The 18007-nt window shown below is 44.5% G+C and overlaps 1 protein-coding gene across 2 annotated transcripts in view; it reads right to left on the minus strand.

Moving 5' to 3' along the window:
• Nucleotides 1-18007, minus strand: part of LOC126365912 (cytotoxic granule associated RNA binding protein TIA1-like) — a 1308360-nt gene that overhangs the window by 22971 nt on the left and 1267382 nt on the right. For both annotated transcript variants that reach the window (XM_050008648.1, XM_050008649.1), the window contains exon 6: nt 12057-12186. In XM_050008648.1, the coding sequence (XP_049864605.1) occupies nt 12057-12186 (130 nt within the window). The remainder of the gene's footprint in view (nt 1-12056; nt 12187-18007) is intronic.

Consider the following 18007-nt stretch of genomic DNA (forward strand, 5'->3'; position numbering starts at 1 on the left):
GCAACACTAACGATAAACGTTTTATTCAGGGACGAAATAAACGAGTGCCCAGCTCTGATGACTAATTATGTGAGACTCTAACGTAAATACTACTCTTTGGAGTCCATCTAATAACTATAGAAGTTTCAGCTACACTACGACGACGTGGAGGTGGAGAATCGTCGGGGAGATTGGCGAACGAACCTGTAAATAAACACTTCGACTTTCAACGGACTCAAGAGCACGCAACAACACATCTTCTACAGCTCTTTACCAACATATTACCACACGACAAAACACAATCTAGAGAGTTTAGTTTCATGGGACGTTTCAACACACCATTTGATAACCAAGAATACATGCTAATCTTATGTTTAAAGCCACAGAATACTATAAAAATAACTATACACGGTATACGTTCTAAACTATTTGCAAAACGGATATTTCATTTAAACCTTTTCTTCAGAAAAAGCGACAGCCTGTTTTCAGAATTTTCTAAAAAATACCCATATATGCAGAAACAGCCCCTGAGACGTGGGCATGCAAAACTTTTAAAATTTGAAGAAGACGTTTTTATAAACGTTGAAACCATGGTCAAGGATTTTTAAATAAACCCCTCATTTTGCAACTGATTTGCCGGTTATTAATTCTTCAAGAAGATTTCATCCTACCGATGCTGCTCCAGCCATGTACAAAATTTTAAGATTTATCCAAACTTCATACGTTTGATAGATCCATGGGAAAGCAATCTCACGGTAAAACTAAGAACAAGAATGATTTTGTCTCAGACTGCAGTTAAATTACATACAATTTTATTGTAACATAATCCATGTGGAGCCTTCGAGCCCACTGCAATCTGACACAAATTTCCACTTTCTCTCACTTTATCACAAGACTGCTCTCCACGCTTGCATCACGACGGAAACTTTACATCTCTATCCCCCTAAGGGGACTAATGCTAGGTGAAATCTTTGTTTTGAAAATTAATCATTATTAAAGAACTACTGAAGCATTTATAGACTAAATCTCCGAAAATTAGTATGTGACTTCTCAGTGATTTCAGATATTCTTCCCCGAATGGACTGAAATATGGAATGAAAAGTTTTTTGAAAATACTTCATTTTAAAGGAGGATCGCTTTTTGGTCAGAAACTCAAACGATAAAACGATGCTTCTATGGCCTTAAATAACGTGGAAAGTTTAGAATGTGTTGCAGTTTGTGAACCAAATCAAAGAAAGCTGTTCAACCATCAAGAAAAAACAGATTTGTTAAAGTTACATAGAAAAAGAAACGGGTCTCTGATGCATTAATTTTTAGCAGGCTTAATACCTTACGGCGCTATTTAAATAAATAAATAGCATTATAAAAAGTGGATGGTTTCTGTTAACTTCTCTGTAAGAGTCAACCTATAGACACCATATAATCTCTTTTCAACCATTTCTACCAAATGAACTTTCTTATCCCTCGCCGTGTCTATCTCAGAGTTTATATATCTTGTCCCTGAACCTTAATTCCCTTCCGAAGTCCCTCCATGACTTCGTTTAACCCATGCTCAAAATACAGATTAAATAACATAGCAGAAAGGCTGCAACGATGTCTCACTTCCTTCGCGAACACTTTTTCCCTTTAGTTCACTTCTACTTTTACCATTGCAATCTGTTTTCTGAGTAAGTTGTAAACAAGCTTTCGTTCCCTGCCTTTTATTTTTACTACCTTTATGATCTCAAATGATGTATTCCAGGCACCACTATCAGAAGCTTTTTCAAAAGGTACAAATGTCAGAACGTAGGTCTGCCTCTCTTCTGTCTAGAGTAAGTGGTAGGATCAGTTTTGCTTCACATGTTCCTACATTTTCTTGAAACGCAAACTGATCTCCCCCAGTGCCAACTCCTACCTGAGAACTCCATCCAAACAGGCCTCCGAAGACCCAACGGTACCTACCGACTGTCGTTTCGTCCTCAGCCGATAGGAGTCACTGGTAGTGCATGGTGTCAGCACACCTCTCTCCTGACATTGTCAGCTTTCGTGACCTGGGCCCTTTCTTCTCGATCAAGAAGCTACTCAACTGGCCTTAAAAGGTCCTGAGTGCACCAGTGCTTGTCAACAGCCCTCGACATATTCGGCTGGTCAACCGTTGTTGTGTACATAGTTCCGTGTAGTCAGCGTGTATACAACTTTCCCACTACAGCGCGCCCTGCTAAGCACAACAGCGCAGGCGCAGAGCTCGTCCGTCTCTGCACTTCGAGATGGCGCTGCCATAGAGAAGGACCAAATTCTGCTTCCGCCGATCTGCGTATTAATATATTACGCAACCAATGAGATTGCTGCTAACGTAGAACTTTTTCTCGTCACAGATCACACTCGCGCAGTGATACACGAATGCACGAGGTATTATAACCAGTGTACAGACCTCCGATTAGTCAGTCTGCATTTGTCTGCACCAGTCTGTACCAGTGTGCATTAGTCTGTACCAGTCTGTACAAGTTCTACATTTGTCTTTAGCAGTCTATAGTCATGTTTCAGTCTGCGCCTAATAAGATTACCATATTCCTGTACATAGCCATGAAGATAAATGTATAGACACTTTTGTCAAGTACCAGAGATATATGTGAGAATAAGATTAGCGTACCAATACCAAAGAAACTTCAGATTGTGAATTGTAAATAACATTCAGAATCAAGTTAAGTAATTTTTATGCTTGTTATTATTTTAATAAAGGTGTGTGTAAATTAATCAAGTTCTTTTTGAAGTTGGTCACCGTCAGTCTGCTACTCTAAGCGTGCCAGTGGCATTTCTATCGTCTGACCTAACGGCAGAAGATATGCACGCCACGATAAGACCATGAGACATATTGCTGACACTCGCCTATGTCGTTAGAGCGACAAGTCAAATAATCTTACGTTGTGTGTACTGAAGGTCTTACAGTACGCACACCACACCCGTACAAGCGATAGCCGAGCCCGAGAGCGGTTAAATTCGGTGATCTGAGGGGAAATGCTTTTACCCTTGCATCAAGGCCGTTGGCTATTGTACAACTATGATATTAAATCGATGGTTCGGTAATATTCACACCTGTCGGCACCTGCCTTCCGGTTGAGGGACGGTCTCGTCTGTTATTTGAGTTTCCTGGTGTTTAGGATACCTGTTACTTTAGTTTGGTTAAGTAAACTTGGTACAGTTCCCAAATTTTGAATGTAGTGATTCAATACCGGCATGTGTAAAGTAGATGTGTGGCCTAATCTAAGCTCTGGCTGCTGGAACGCTACTGCATTCCTGGTAAGGTAAAGACCACAGAAGTGCTGCGGCGCACAGCAGCGGCGAGACGGGCCGGGGCGGCGTAGGTGCCGGCGTGCGTCCGAGTCCGTGGAAAAACAGCGGCGATAAACGAGGCGCGCAGGGAACGTTTTCATTGCCCGGGCGCATAATTTTGTTATTTTAATGTCGTAATTCGGACGCGGTGGCAGCAACAGCGCAGAGCAGCAGAGGAGCTCGCCCCGTCGGCTCCCTCCCCCCCCCCCCCCTCCCCCTCCCCCACGCGTTCCTCCCACGCCCTCTTTGTCTAACGGCGGATTCGTTTTGCATGCTACAGTGATCGCTATCCGCATTGAAGTATGGGCGTCATACATTATTTCAGTTGATGCGCGCGGTGCGCTAATTTGAATGCAAATATCGGTGTCCCGCGAGGGTGGGGCGCGCAGGAGTGGGTTGGCACTACTGCCTGTGTGTGGTCCGCGGTACCCCCAGGGCTCCATCCCGGTGCCGGCGCTCCCAGTTTCGCGCTGCTGCCTCCCTCCCTTTTTCTCCTCCCACCCGTTTCATCCCCCCCCCCTCTCTCTCTCACACACACACACACACACAAACACAGTATGCCCCACACCCTTCCGCAGCGCTACCCACCCCGCCCCCTCCTGCCGCCAGTCGCATCGCGTCGGACCCGGCCGCCAAAAATGCGACGCCGCCGGCCAGTGGAGCCAACCCCCCGCGTGTTTTATGCGGCTGCTCCGCCGCCGCCCTCTCGGCTAACCCCCGCGGCCGGAGAGCTCCCCGCCCACGCCGCGATCCATGTTTATGTAAGCTGATTTACGCGCCCGCGCTGAGAGAGCGGGCTTAACTTGACGCGGCACGCCTGTTTGCTGCGCTTGTACATCTGCGCGCCGGGCCGTGCCGCTTGTGTGTCACGCGCTGGGCGCCGCTGCCCGGACAATGCATTCACGCGCTGCCGGCAGCCCGCGTGTGCGTGTGATCGGACATTCCTTGCGACTCGTCCGAACACGCCGGGCGCCGGTGTCAGCTACAAAGTGACGGCATTCCAGCACGGCTGCCGGATCGGTTACTCGATGCAGGCGTTCCGAGGCCATGAATACCGGCGCAGACACGGCCGCGCTACAGCCCACGTCACTACACAGCCCTGGCCGCTCCTGTCGGTCGCTGCCCGGTTCCCCCTGAAGTGTGTCCGTGCCAAAAACTGCGTTGGGTCCCCTTGCTCATAAACATTCCCTGCACCACGTCCACACCCGTTGACGTTCACATACAGAGTAGTCGCATAAAAAGTATTTCACCCTGAATGATTGTATGACACGGTATAGCAACGTACCTTCACAGACACACACACACACACAAACACACACACACACACACACACACTCACTCACGGACACATCTAAACTACTGGCCATTACAATTCCTAAACAAAGAAGAAATACAGATGATAAACGGGTATTCATTGAACAAATACATTATACTAGAACTGACATGAGATTACATTTTCACGCAATTGGGATGCATAGGTCCTGAGAAATCAGTTCTCAGAACAATCACCTCTGGACGTAATACCGGCCTTGATACGCCTGGGCATTGAGTCAAACAGAGCTTGGATGGCGTGTACAGGTACAGCTGCCCATGCAGCTTCAAGACGACACCGCTGTTCATTAAAACTTGTGACTGGCGTATTGTGATGAGCCAGTTGCTCGGCCACGTCGTTGCGTACACCATCGCAGGCGCTCCTGTCTGTGATGCAGCGTTAAGGGTAACCGCAGTGATGGTCTCCGAGCTGATAGTCCATGCTGCTGCAAACGTCATCGAACTGTTCGTGCAGATGATTGTTGTCTTGCAAACGTCCCCATCTGTTGACTCAGGGATCGAGACTTGGCTGCACGATCCGTTACAGCCATGCGGATAAGATACCTGTCATCTCGACTGCTAGTGATACGAGGCCGTTGGGATCCAGCACGGCGTTCCTTATTACGCTCCTGATCTCCCCGATTCCATATTCTGCTAAGCAGTCACTGGATCTCTACCAACCCGAGCAGTAATGTCGCGCTATGATAAACCGCAATCGCGATAAGCTACAATCAGACCTTGATCAAAGTCGGAAATGTGATGGCATGCATTTCTACTCCTTACACGAGGCATAACAACAACGTTTCACTAGGCAACGCCAGTCAACTGCTATTTGTGTATGAGAAATCGGTTGGAAACTTTCCTCGTGTCAGCACGTTGTAGGTGAATGCTCTGAGAAGCTGATCATTTGCATATCGCAGCAACTTCTTCCTGTGGGCTAAATTTCGCGTCTGCAGCACGTTATCTTCGTGTGTAGCAATTTTAATGGCCAGTAGTGTATATACAAGGGTCACTCCAAAAGAAATGCACACTATATTTGCAATTCCGCTGTTCATCATGTCTTTCTTGAGACGCCCTGTTTGTTTCTCGGAACATCAACAGAAATACGTGGATTTTTACGTGGCTATTCGACAGAGCCGTCCCAGATTAGTCTAGTGTGACATGTTTTATCTATATCTACTAACAAGGAAAGAAAACACGAACATTAACCAGTAATCCAGCAGTGACGTTGCTTCTCTGGCACAAGCTGACTGCCACCGCCAAGCTTGTAGCGCTACTGAGTTGCTGCTGGATTTCTGTTTATTCATAGTGTTTTACTGTCTCAGTATAGCTGCGTCGTATAGGACGATTCAGGCAGGCTCCTCTGTTAACAGCAGAGCTTAACTCTCGAGTTGGAAGGGCTTCAGCAGGCTGGAAACACAGATGTCGACACAATTATCATTCTGAGAGATTCGCGTTGTATGTTGATGTCGCTAATGTTCAGAACAAATGGCAGACTTACTTCGTCGTTGTAAAAAAGCCGTTATGGTGCATTTGATGAGCCATCGCTGCATAAGAGAATTTAAAGTTGCCGAAACGTTTGCGAAAGGGGGCAATGCGGAATGGCACGAAGAAATATGACCAGCTTACACGTATAGATCGACTCCTCCATGCGAGGTTGCAAAGAAGAGCTAATTGGAACACGGCGTCTTCCACACCAGTAGAAGAGAGGTTACTAGGAAGACACAGTCCAGAACATTACATTACGATCAGTGTGTGCGTGTCCTTTATCGCAGAAGTTTATCGTGACATTACTCCGACTCATAGGCGGATTAGACGGGATCTTCATCGCATACAATGGAGTGTAGTAGGTCTCCCAGAGAGCTGTGCAGAGGAGGACACCAAATCATCACCATCATCATCTTCTTCTTCAAATCGTTCAAATGGCTCTGAGCACTATGGGACTTAACTTCTGAGATCATCAGTCCCCTAGAACTTAGAACTACTTTAAACCTAACTAACCTAAGGACATCACACACATCCATGCCCAAGGCAGGATTCGAACCTGCGACCGTAGCGGTCGCGTGGCTCCAGACTGTACCGCCTAGAACCGCTCGGCCGCAGCCGGCTCTTCTTCTTCATCGTCATCGATTGGGCTCTGTGATCACAAGAAACAATTCATTTGTTGCAGTGTCGTGAGCTACCACCAGTGTGAATATACTGTTTACAGCTAGTGATGCAGTGATATGTAAGCACATACTTATCCTTTTAAGCGTCTGGGCATTTAATATTATGTAGTTTCTTAGATTTTGTTGGTAGTAGAGGTAGAGTACGGATTGAGAGTAAACTGTGAAAGACGAAAGTAATCAACGGTACAAAGTAGACGATTTAATGAATTCTGGTATCTTGGAAGCAAAATAACCCATGGAAGAAACAAGGTCATAAATAGTAGATTTGCAGATGCAAATGGGGTATTTCTGGTCAAGAGAAGTCTGCTAGTATCGAACATCGGCCTTCTTCATCTCTGGGGGAAATTTCTGAGAAACACATTTGAAGCACAGTATTCTGTGTTAGTGGATCATGAACTGTGGGGATGAAAAGAGAATGGAAGCGTTTGAGATGTGATGCTACCGAAGATTTTTCAAATGTTCAAATGTGTGTGAAATCTTATGGGACGTAACTGCTAAGGTCATCAGCCCCTAAGCACTAGTTAACCTAAATTATCCTAAGGCCAAACACACACACGCATGCCCGAGGTAGGACTTGAACCTCCGCCGGGACCAGCCGCACAGTCCATGACAGCAGCGGGTAGACGGCTCTGCTAATCCCGCGCGGCACAGAAGATTGTTGAAAATTAGCTGGACTGAGAAGAAATGACGAGGTTCTGTGCTAAACTGCCAAAGAAAGAAAAATGGAGAACAGAAGGAGAACCAGGATGACAGGACTTGTGTTAAAACATCAGGAAATAAGAAACGTGGTATTACAGAGGACTGTAGGCGAAGTCAGAGTTTCGAATGCAGCCAACAAACTAACAGAGCTTCTCTGAAAGGTAGAGGTATGCACAAGTGAAGAAAAAAGAAGTCTTCTATCCTAGATTCAATACGACAAATGTATTTTGTATAGTGTTTGTTTGTTTGTGTGCGTATGTTTGTGTGTGTGTGTGTGTGTGTGTGTGTGTGTGTGTGTGTGTGTGTGTGTGTCTGTGTGTGTACATTACAGGTTAATTTACTGTAATACCCTGTTCTTTGTATTTTCATATATTTGAAGCTGGCTGTATGGATGATTTCTGGAGACAAAAACAGAAAAAAAATCTGATGAGCCATAGCTGGAACTAGTTAAGTTAAAGAGGTCCCTTAGTGTAACAATTTCTGTGGGTATCAAGCGGAATGATGACTAAAGCTGAGTCAAAATTAACTTGCTGCAGTTCAGTGGGGGAATGCAGTTATTCTGCAAATGAAATGGTTCAAATGGCTCTGAGCACTATACGACTCAACTTCTGAGGTCATCAGTCGCCTAGAACGTAGAACTAATTAAACCTAACTAACCTAAGGATATCACACACATCCATGCCCGAGGCAGGATTCGAACCTGCGACCGCAGCGGTCGCTCGGTTCCAGACTGTAGCGCCTAGAACCGCACGGCCACTCCGGCCGGCGCTGCAAATGAGTTTGTTTGCTAAACAGTAGTGTGAGCCATCCTAGAATATTGCTAAAATGTGTGGTTCCGTTTCTACAAGGCCCAACAATATTATTGAATGCATTTAAAAAAAGGTAAGACTTACGGATACTTATTTATTTGGCTCATAAGCCAGTAGAATATGGCAGAACCCTTGGAACCCTGTTAAGTAGTACAATGGAAAGTGCCCTGTGCCATAACTTCACAATGGGTTAGAGAGTATCACTGTACAAATAGATGAGTATACAGAAAGCGCTATATGTCTGTACGTGAGAATACAGTAGTGGTAGAAGAAAATCCACATCCACGAAGCGCCGCATTATTGACGTACCACACGCTCTGTAGGGAAAATGTATTATGAATAACAAGGGGAAATTACTATGAAATAACGTCTTTCCGTTACTGATTTGGTATTGCGCAAACTATAAGGCCGCTGCAACTTACAGATAGGAACTAGATAGTAGAAGCTATAAATGTGATGCTTGCATACAGCTGTTTCTTTTGTTGATATGTGTCCAAGAAAAGGTATTACCATATATATGTGCCGCTTACAATTTATTCGATTAACATTCTAGTGAAAAGAAAACTTCCTCAGGTGCCTGTGTTCTCTTCAGAGTTCTCCATCAAGCAAGAATAAACCACTAATAAGGGGAAAATATCACGACCGGTGGCTGGAATATATACACGCGGTAATGTTTCACGAGGGCCCGTCCAACCTAATTCTGGGTTAGAAATTAAAATAATGTGTTCATAAAAATGCGGGTATTAGCGCGTCGCGGTCGCGCCATCTGCCGGCCACCACGCAACAATGGCGGCTGCCGGCCGCAAGTGATTGTTTGGGCGGCGTCACGTGACCGCGATACCATCGCGACACTGTGCATTATTCATCAGCACGCACACGCGCCCCGTCAATTGTTGTATTATAAATATGAACGAGCCCTCCGCTACGAGTTGCCAGCGCGGCCGAGATGTATGGGCTCGGTCGTACGGCCACGCCGTGCTGAATTAAATGGCGATGCGGAATACTGCATACAGTGCGTCATAAGATGTGACCAGGTAGTGTCGGAAATACATCAAACGTACTTGGTTCTGCCTTGCTGCTCTTATCAGTTGCTGACTGCAACCAATTGTCACGGGCTAATTTTCTCCTCTTAACCACCACTTCACAGACATCATTGAGTCATTTGTTCTTCCTCGCCACTCTTTGTCCAGTGACTGCCCCTGCAGCCTTTGTAACCACATATCTCATTTCTTACCACTGCTGATTTACATCTGAGTCCTCTTTTTCCGGCAGTACTGTAAAACGATTCCTGAACTCAACTTGAAGTTCATTTCTAGTTTCTTCCTGTGCTATTTTTTCTATTTCTAAACGTGCCACTTTCTTTAGTTCACTTCTTTGGTTTGGTTTCAGGGTGATTCCGAGTTGACTTTTAACCAAGAAATGGTCGGAACCACACTCAGCCCCACGGGAATTTCTTACATTCCATAATCCAGTTCCTGGTTTCTGCGTGGTTTGACTGTTTTTCCATCTAGGGATACCCATGTTCCTTTGTGCACCTGTCTATGTGGGTAGTTAGTGCTACTGATAAACATGCCCTTGGACGTAGCAAAAGCTAGTTAGCCTTATTCCGTTGTAGTTACTATTTTAATGCACGACTGTACAAAACCCTGATCCAGCCTGTTGTTCTATATGGCTGTGAGGCATGGAGTATCCGGAAACATGACTTCCATAAGCTCCTTGTCTCTGAGAGAAAATTGCTTCCGAAGACCTTCTGTCCGGTTCTGAATGCAGATACAGGGGAATGGAGGATCAGAAACAACCAAGAGCTTGAGGAACTATACCAGCAGCCCAACATAGCAGGAGCTGTGAAAGCCAAACGAATGCAGTGGGCCGGCCATATGGCCCGGATGGATGATCACAGATGGCCTCGGAAGCTCCTGGATTTCACACCTACAGGAAAGAGACCGCCAGGGAGACCCAAGAAGATTTAAAACAAATGTCAATAGATGTGGACGAATGGCGGATAGCAGCAATTGACAGAATACAGTGGAGGAGCAAACTTGTAGATGCGTGCGGTCCACTGGGCCTGATCACGTAGTAGTAGTAGTAGTAGTAGTAATCCATAACAACTTCCAGCTCTGCATAGAATATATCCTTTACTTGATCTTCGGTTTCTTCTATTAGTGCATGACAGTTTACAACGGTAAGTTGGTGGTTTTTCACTAATAAGATTAGAACTGAGATTCTTGGGTTCAGTTCACTGCAGTTCCAAAACTGTGCTTGACTGCTTCCCCATAGAACTAAACTAAACTCCTCCCGAATAGGCCATGAAGGCCCAACGGTACCGACCAGCCGCCGTGTCATCCTCAGACCACAGGCGTCATTGGATGCGGTTATGGAGGGGCACGGGGTTAGCACACCGCTCTCCCGGCCGTATGTCAGATTACGAGACCGGAACCGCTACTTCTCAATCAAGTAGCTCCTCAGTTTGCCTCACAAGGGCGTATCCCGTATGGAAGATGCAAGCACCTTCTAGATCTAGCGTCATCATCGAGAAAATACCAGACTTCACCAGCAACACAGGGTTGGAACTATTTAAACAGCGCCACACTGAAGTATCGGGTAGTTCCCACTTGAATAGCGATATGATAAGACGATTCTTTCTAAACGTAATACGAACAGCGAGCGCAAATTAGTAATGTGTGAAGTGCATAGTGACGTGTACTTTGATGACAAAAGTGTTATTGTCGAATGCTCACCGTCTAATAAACGTATCTTATAATAGCTTACGAAAATGCCTACGGTTGGAAAGAGAGAGTGACATTTTTCAGATAATTACACAGAAGAGTGGTCTTTTGTCAAGATAGGACGTACGAATCAGGAAGCGTTGTGCGAGATTTGAAGCTATGGAAAGAATATTTTTGCTTATGTCAGCTCGGTGGACTGATGATAGAAATCAACTGCTGCTAGGGACTGTGGAATCAATGTTACAGTGCTAGCTTAACTACAAGCTGGCTTGCATGGAGTTTTATAAATACGTAAAAGGAAAAAAAGGGCTTGCTGAAGAAGATGAAATCTTCCGAAAGTATGGTGTACCACCTACTTCTGCCGTAACAAGTTCCGTATTTTTTTAAACTTTCTTTTATATACCCCCATCTCATAGTATCCCTACGAGGTCACAGCTAAGTATGGTAACCCTATCTATACTGCAGTTGAAATGCCAGACGCCGACGTGTCACTAATTTGGAGATGGCTGTTCAAGATTTGCGGGCCCAGCTGCCTCAGGGCGACATGAAACGTCTAATCAACTCGATGCCGGACCATATTGTGGCATGTACTGCAGCAAAATGTCGTCCAAAGCGTTATTGATGTTGCACTGCACCAGATTTGTCTATCAGTACTCACTTTATTCGTTTACTTATCTTGATTCTGGGATCAAGTGAACCTCATGACTGATAAATTTAATTTCGATCCGATGGTCCTCTGTTGGTGGGCTATTTTGTGTGTTGTTGAGTGTATATTATTGGGGGCTTTTAGAGTATCAGTTTACGCTTACGAATTATCTTAAAATTTTTATACCAACAACTAACATGCTAAAAATCTACTGCGACTTCTCCTAGCTCGCGCCTAGCAATGTCGGTGGCGGAATCGTTTGCGTCGTGTAGCACGCCATTGGTTCCATCCCTGCCAGTGACATTTTCAACACACTTAATTGTGACACGTCACGTCGCGTGACCAAGATAAGCTAAGGTAGCACAAATCTATAGACTGTACTGAGGTGAAGCAGACGATGTTAACTCACCTGTCCTGCTGCCTGTGCGTTGTTTGGGTCACCCGACTCCTTCCCCCAGGAGCATTTGACGGTCTGCCCATTGATGTCCGTGTTGTGCACGGCCACGATGGCGTGCGTAGCCGACTCTTTGGTGGAGAACCTGCAACACACACAAACACAACAATTGCCGTTACAAGTATTTGCAAAGCCATCTTTACGATGTACAGACCACTACAGTACGAGGGGCCGAAAGAAGTTCCCGACAGCCGCTGTGGGATTGGCCCGGCTGCATCGCGCGTCTACCTCAGTCAATCACGTAATGCGACTCAGCGTTACTTTGGCAACGCCTCAGCGTTGTAGCAACTCAATAGACCACTATTCTCTTCGCAGGCCGTATGGGGTCACAAGGGGAGGCCACAGACGTTTGGAACGCGGATTTACTTCAAACTTCGTACACTCGTAGCACTCCATTAGGACAACAAAACGTGTAAGCAGTAGGGCGTACTTCTCAAGCGTTGTTGAGAAAGCCGCAAGATAATTTCGGCCGTCAAATATGTACGTGTGCGTGGCCGTTTCTGCCATGAGGCGGCGAACCGAGTGGTTAGCGTTCAAGCCCCGTAATCGCCGTATCGAGTTCTGTTCGCCAGTTTTTTTTTCTAACACTGTCATTTTCTTTACTATTTATATTACAATTGATCTAATGGGAAAAATACGTGTAATCGAATGAACTTTTATTATATTTACAATGTTATTCGACAGTCTACAAATTTTTATTATCGCAAATAATAAAATATGCATAATAATCGACTAGTAAACGCATAAAGTGATACTGAAAAAGTTTGCTTGGCCGTGTCTTCAAAGTTGTTCGTATTTAATCGAAAAACAACGAGAAACTGCTTCTCTTGAAGACGCTATTAAAATACACTCGATACTGCATGATCAATTATCAGCGCCGATACTTGAGGAAATGCTGCGTTATGCATGGTTTGCTTCCTAATTATCGGCTGAAAGCGAGGTTTTTGAAAATGTTAACGAGGTTTGTTTTTCCACGGAAAACCTCAAAAAGCCTTGCGTATGCGGAAACAGCATTTATTCAATGCAGCTGGTGCCGTTTAACTTTATGTTTTCCGTGTTTTTACGAAAAATACCATCCTGCCATTGTAATGTCTAAAGCGACGATTAATTGTACATCTTTCGAAAGCCGTCTTTTCCGGTCAAAACTTGGAGGTAACAAGTAGTTTCCAGCTCCTTCCACGTATAAAGGATTTCTCAAATCACGGACAAGCATACATTTTCAGTATCACTTTATGCGATTGGTCGTTTACTAGTCGATAGTACCAATATTATACAGGGTGATTCAAAAAGAATACCACAACTTTAAAAATGTGTATTTAATGAAAGAAACACAATATAACCTTCTGTTATACATGATTACAAAGAGTATTTAAAAAGGTTTTTTTTCACTCAAAAACAAGTTCAGAGATGTTCAATATGGCCCCCTCCAGACACTCGAGCAATATCAACCCGATACTCCAACTCGTTCCACACTCTCTGTAGCATATCAGGCGTAACAGTTTGGATAGCTGCTGTTATTTCTCGTTTTAAATCATCAATGGTGGCTGGGAGAGGTGGCCGAAACACCATATCCTTAACATACCCCCATAAGAAAAAATCGCAGGGGGTAAGATCAGGGCTTCTTGGAGGCCAGTGATGAAGTGCTCTGTCACGGGCTGCCTGGCGGCCGATCCATCGCCTCGGGTGGTTGACGTGCCAATGTGGTGGCGCTCCATCCTGCTGAAATATGAATTGTTGTGCTTCTTGTTCGAGCTGAGGGAACAGCCAATTATCTAACATCTCCAGATACTGCAGTCCAGTTACAGTAGCACTTTCGAAGAAAAAGGGACCAAAAACTTTATTGGCTGAAATGGCACAGAAAACGTTCACCTTACGGAGTCACGTTCATACTGAGTTGTTTCCCGCGGATTCTCAGTGCCCCCTATACAGACATTGTGACGGTTGACTTTCCCGTTAGTGTGGAAAGTTGCTTCATCACTAAACACAATATTTGAAACGAAAGATTCATCTGTTTCCATTTGAGCAAGGATAAAATCACAGAAATCGATTCTTTTAATCTTATCAGCTGCAGACAGTAGTTGAACCAATTTCAGACGATAAGGTTTCATAACTAACCTTTTTCGTAGGACTCTCCATACAGTTGATTGTGGAATTTGAAGCTCTCTGCTAACTCCGCTAGTCGATTTTCCTCGGCTGCGAACAAATGCTTGCTGGATGCGTGCTACATTTTCATTACTCGTTCTCGGCCGTCCAGAACTTTTCCCTTTGCACAAACACCCATTCTCTGTAAACTGTTTATACCAACGTTTAATACACCACCTATCAGGAGGTTTAACACCATACTTCGTTCGAAATGCACGCTGAACAACTGTCGTCGATTCACTTCTGCCGTACTCAATAACACAAAAAGCTTTCTGTTGAGCGGTCGCCATCTTAGCATCAACTGACGCTGACGCCTAGTCAGCAGCGCCTCAAGCGAACAAATGTACAACTAAATGAAACTTTATAGCTCCCTTAATTCGCCGACAGATAGTGCTTAGCTCTGCCTTTTGTCGTTGCAGAGTTTTAAATTCCTAAAGTTGTGGTATTCTTTTTGTATCACCCTGTATTATTTGTGATTAGTAAAAATTTGTAGACTGCCAAATAACATTGTAAATTTAATAAAAGTTCATCCGATTACACGTATTTTCCTATTATATCAATTGTAATATAAACAGTAACAAAAATGACTGTGTTAAAAATTAAAAAAAAAAAACTGACGAACCGGACAAGATCCAGCGATTACGGGGTTTGAACAGTAACCACTTTTTTTCTTTTTTTATTGTTGTCATTTTTGTTCGATTTTTTTTCGGTGCGGAAGTCCCATGGCACCCGTTCAAGTTCAGTGTAGAGCCGTTGACTCAGTTTTTTACTACAGAGGGCAGCTAACCCTCTGACCGAACACGCTGAGCTACCGTGCCGGGCCCATTCGGCTGCCGCCGTTTTCTGGTAAAAACGGCCACGCACAGGTATATATTTGACGACAGAAATTATCTTGCGATTTTCTCAATAACGCTTCAGAAGTACGCGCTACTGCGTACACATTTTGTTGTCCTCATGGAGTACTAAGAGTGTACGAAGTCTGAAGTATATCCGTGTTCCAAACATCGTGGCCTCCCATTGTCAGTCGAAAGTTGGCAAGAACGTTCCCAGCTGTCAGGCTGTCTTTTTCGCCGTCTCTGTGACAGGGCGAGGACGTGCTGAAGAGTAATGCCTCCGAACTTTTTATGTGAAAACTCTTTAAGCTTTTTTTTAAATAAAACTAACGTTGTAAATATTCTACAGCCTTATTCTTCGCGTCTACAACATTATTTCTCATCCTGGTGACGAACACATTTCTCCCACCCTAATCCCAGTTTGACTTTGTAGTTCAACTGGTTCAAATGGCTCTAAGCACTATGGGATTTAACATCTGAGGTTATCAGTCCCCTAGACTCAAAACTACTTAAAACTAACTGACCTAAGGACAGCACACACACCCATTCCCGAGGCAGGATTCGAACCTGCGACTGTAGCAGCAGCGCGGTTACAGAATGAAGCGCCTAGAACCGCTAGGTTACAACGGCCGGCTTGACTTTGTGGAGGGAGCCAGAACGCCACACCTGCTGCACCGCTTCGTCACTATCAAAGTGAAGTCCTCGAAGGTGTTCCTTACGTTTTAGAAAGAGATGAAAGCCGGTTAGGATCAGTTCGGGACGGTATGGAGGATCATCGATGACAGTTAGAGTAGGGTATCGGACTGTTACAGTTATCGCAGCGCTCGTGTGTCATCTGGCATTGTCATTCTAAAGGAGAGGGTGTGGACGAACTCCTAGATTACAGGACGCTCTTCCCCATGCACCAAAACAGTTACGTTACACACTGTCATTTTACACGCTACAGCCGGCCGCTGTGGTCGAGAGGTTCTAGGGTCCTCAGTCCGGAACCGCGTGCCTGCTACGGTCGCAGGTTCGAATGCTGACTTGGGCGTGAATGTGTCTGATGTCCTTAGGTTAGTTAGATTTAAGTAGTTCTAAGTCTTGGGAACTGATGACCTCAGATGTTTAAGTCCCATGGTGCTCAGAGCCATTTGAATTTACACGCTACAATTCGGAGCCCTCTAGACGTAAGCGGGAAAGTCGGCCGAGTAATACACGGAACATTGTGATACCTTAACTGATACTGAGAACAGAATAAAAAATTCTGAGGCATTACTTTCCAGCACGCCCTCCTGTTTTCTGCCGTTTTGAGATTCAAAGCCGTTAATGTAACGTTTAAAGTGTATTATCTACTCCTCTTGCAAGGGGGATCCTACAGCTGTCACCACATCTCAGTCGCCAAACTCCTCGATCTCATCTGCTTTTCTTTTCTCAAATGCTTCTTGGATACTCCTTAGCCATTCTCTCCATGGCCTCCTTCTTTCAGGAGGTTGCCACGAAAGTGTTCTCCTTGGTCACCTTTCTTCTTCCATTCTTTTGAGGTGCACTAACAATCTAAGCTGTCTTTCTATCAATATATCCTTAATATTACAATGATCTGCATTCTTTGTATCATTAGCGTATGCACATGTCTGGGTTGACTTTGTACCAAAGTTTTCAGATATCTGAAGCTTTCGAATCGCTGCTTCAAGAGTCAGATTAAAAAGCATAGTAGAGTGGACGTCAGCTAGTTTGACTCCCTTACTAATGCTTACTGAGTTATCCCCTCACACTGCAGCCTACAAACCAGCCAATGTTGCTTGAGTATGTAATACTCAGTTCTCCATCCCCTCACACTGCAGCCTAGGAACCAGCCAATGTTGCTTGAGTATGTAAAACATACCGACCAGTAACAAATCAGTCAACATTTCTGCTGTATGGGGACTATCAAAACAAACAATTGAAATTCTGAAATAACTCAATACATTATTGAAGCTACAGAATTATTCACAACACTCTTTCTCGAATTATTTTCCATCGTTGTTGATACACATCGTCAGATGCCCTGGAACGTTTATACAACTTAAAGCTTAGTAACCATCACTTGTCGATGGCCTAGCTGACCTGTGTAATACGCTTAAGAGGTGTCTGTAAACTGTAGATAGCCTTCCTTGTAGGTGGAACAATGTGGAAATTATTATTCGACTCGTTTCTTGTTAAATTATAACCAGCTTTGAACCAAGTTTTTACAGCAAAACTCGTTCTCCTTAGAAAACATCTTCACAAAGGGGTAAGAATCAACAGCGAACAATGTCAGAAATGTATGATTTAATAACAATGCACTCTGGTGTTTGTATCTATAATTACACAAAGAAACAAGATTACCTTGATGTTTACGATGGGTTGTGACATTTAGCAACCCCGTATAACGTCGCCGAACCCGTACAGAAATGGAAAAAAGGCAACAGGAAAAGAGCAAGAATAATAATTTTACGTTTGTAGATACGAGTCTGTTTGTGGTCTGGGCCAAAGGCGTCCGCAATGGGCGTCTTCTGTCGCAGTTCAGTCAATGGTTACTTAAAACAAGCTGTCGAAAGAGCATCTGATTCTACTGACTACACGCCACGGAGGCCTTTACCACCATTGCTCAGTGTTACATGTAGTAACAGCTGCTGTGCAGTCCTCCGCTGTTTTTTCGTGTCGCCTGTAACGGAGCGGCAGCCCGCAGTCGATGTGAACGTTTAACCGTCAGGTAACAAGCAATATTAATCAGGCTATTACTGCAAATTAGAAGTAAATAAAGGATATTAAAATAATAAACACTCTTTGCCACATGCTTCGTGGAATGTATACTCAGATATAAGAGGATTGTAATGTGGCAGGGAGCGAATCGAACTGATGTGGCGGCTTGCTGACCATCAGTTATGGTGCGTAAATACAGTCACGTTATTTCTCCTTATTGGTTAAGAT

This window comes from Schistocerca gregaria, chromosome 4 (assembly GCF_023897955.1).
Source record: "Schistocerca gregaria isolate iqSchGreg1 chromosome 4, iqSchGreg1.2, whole genome shotgun sequence".
NCBI classification, from domain to species: Eukaryota; Metazoa; Arthropoda; class Insecta; order Orthoptera; family Acrididae; genus Schistocerca; species Schistocerca gregaria.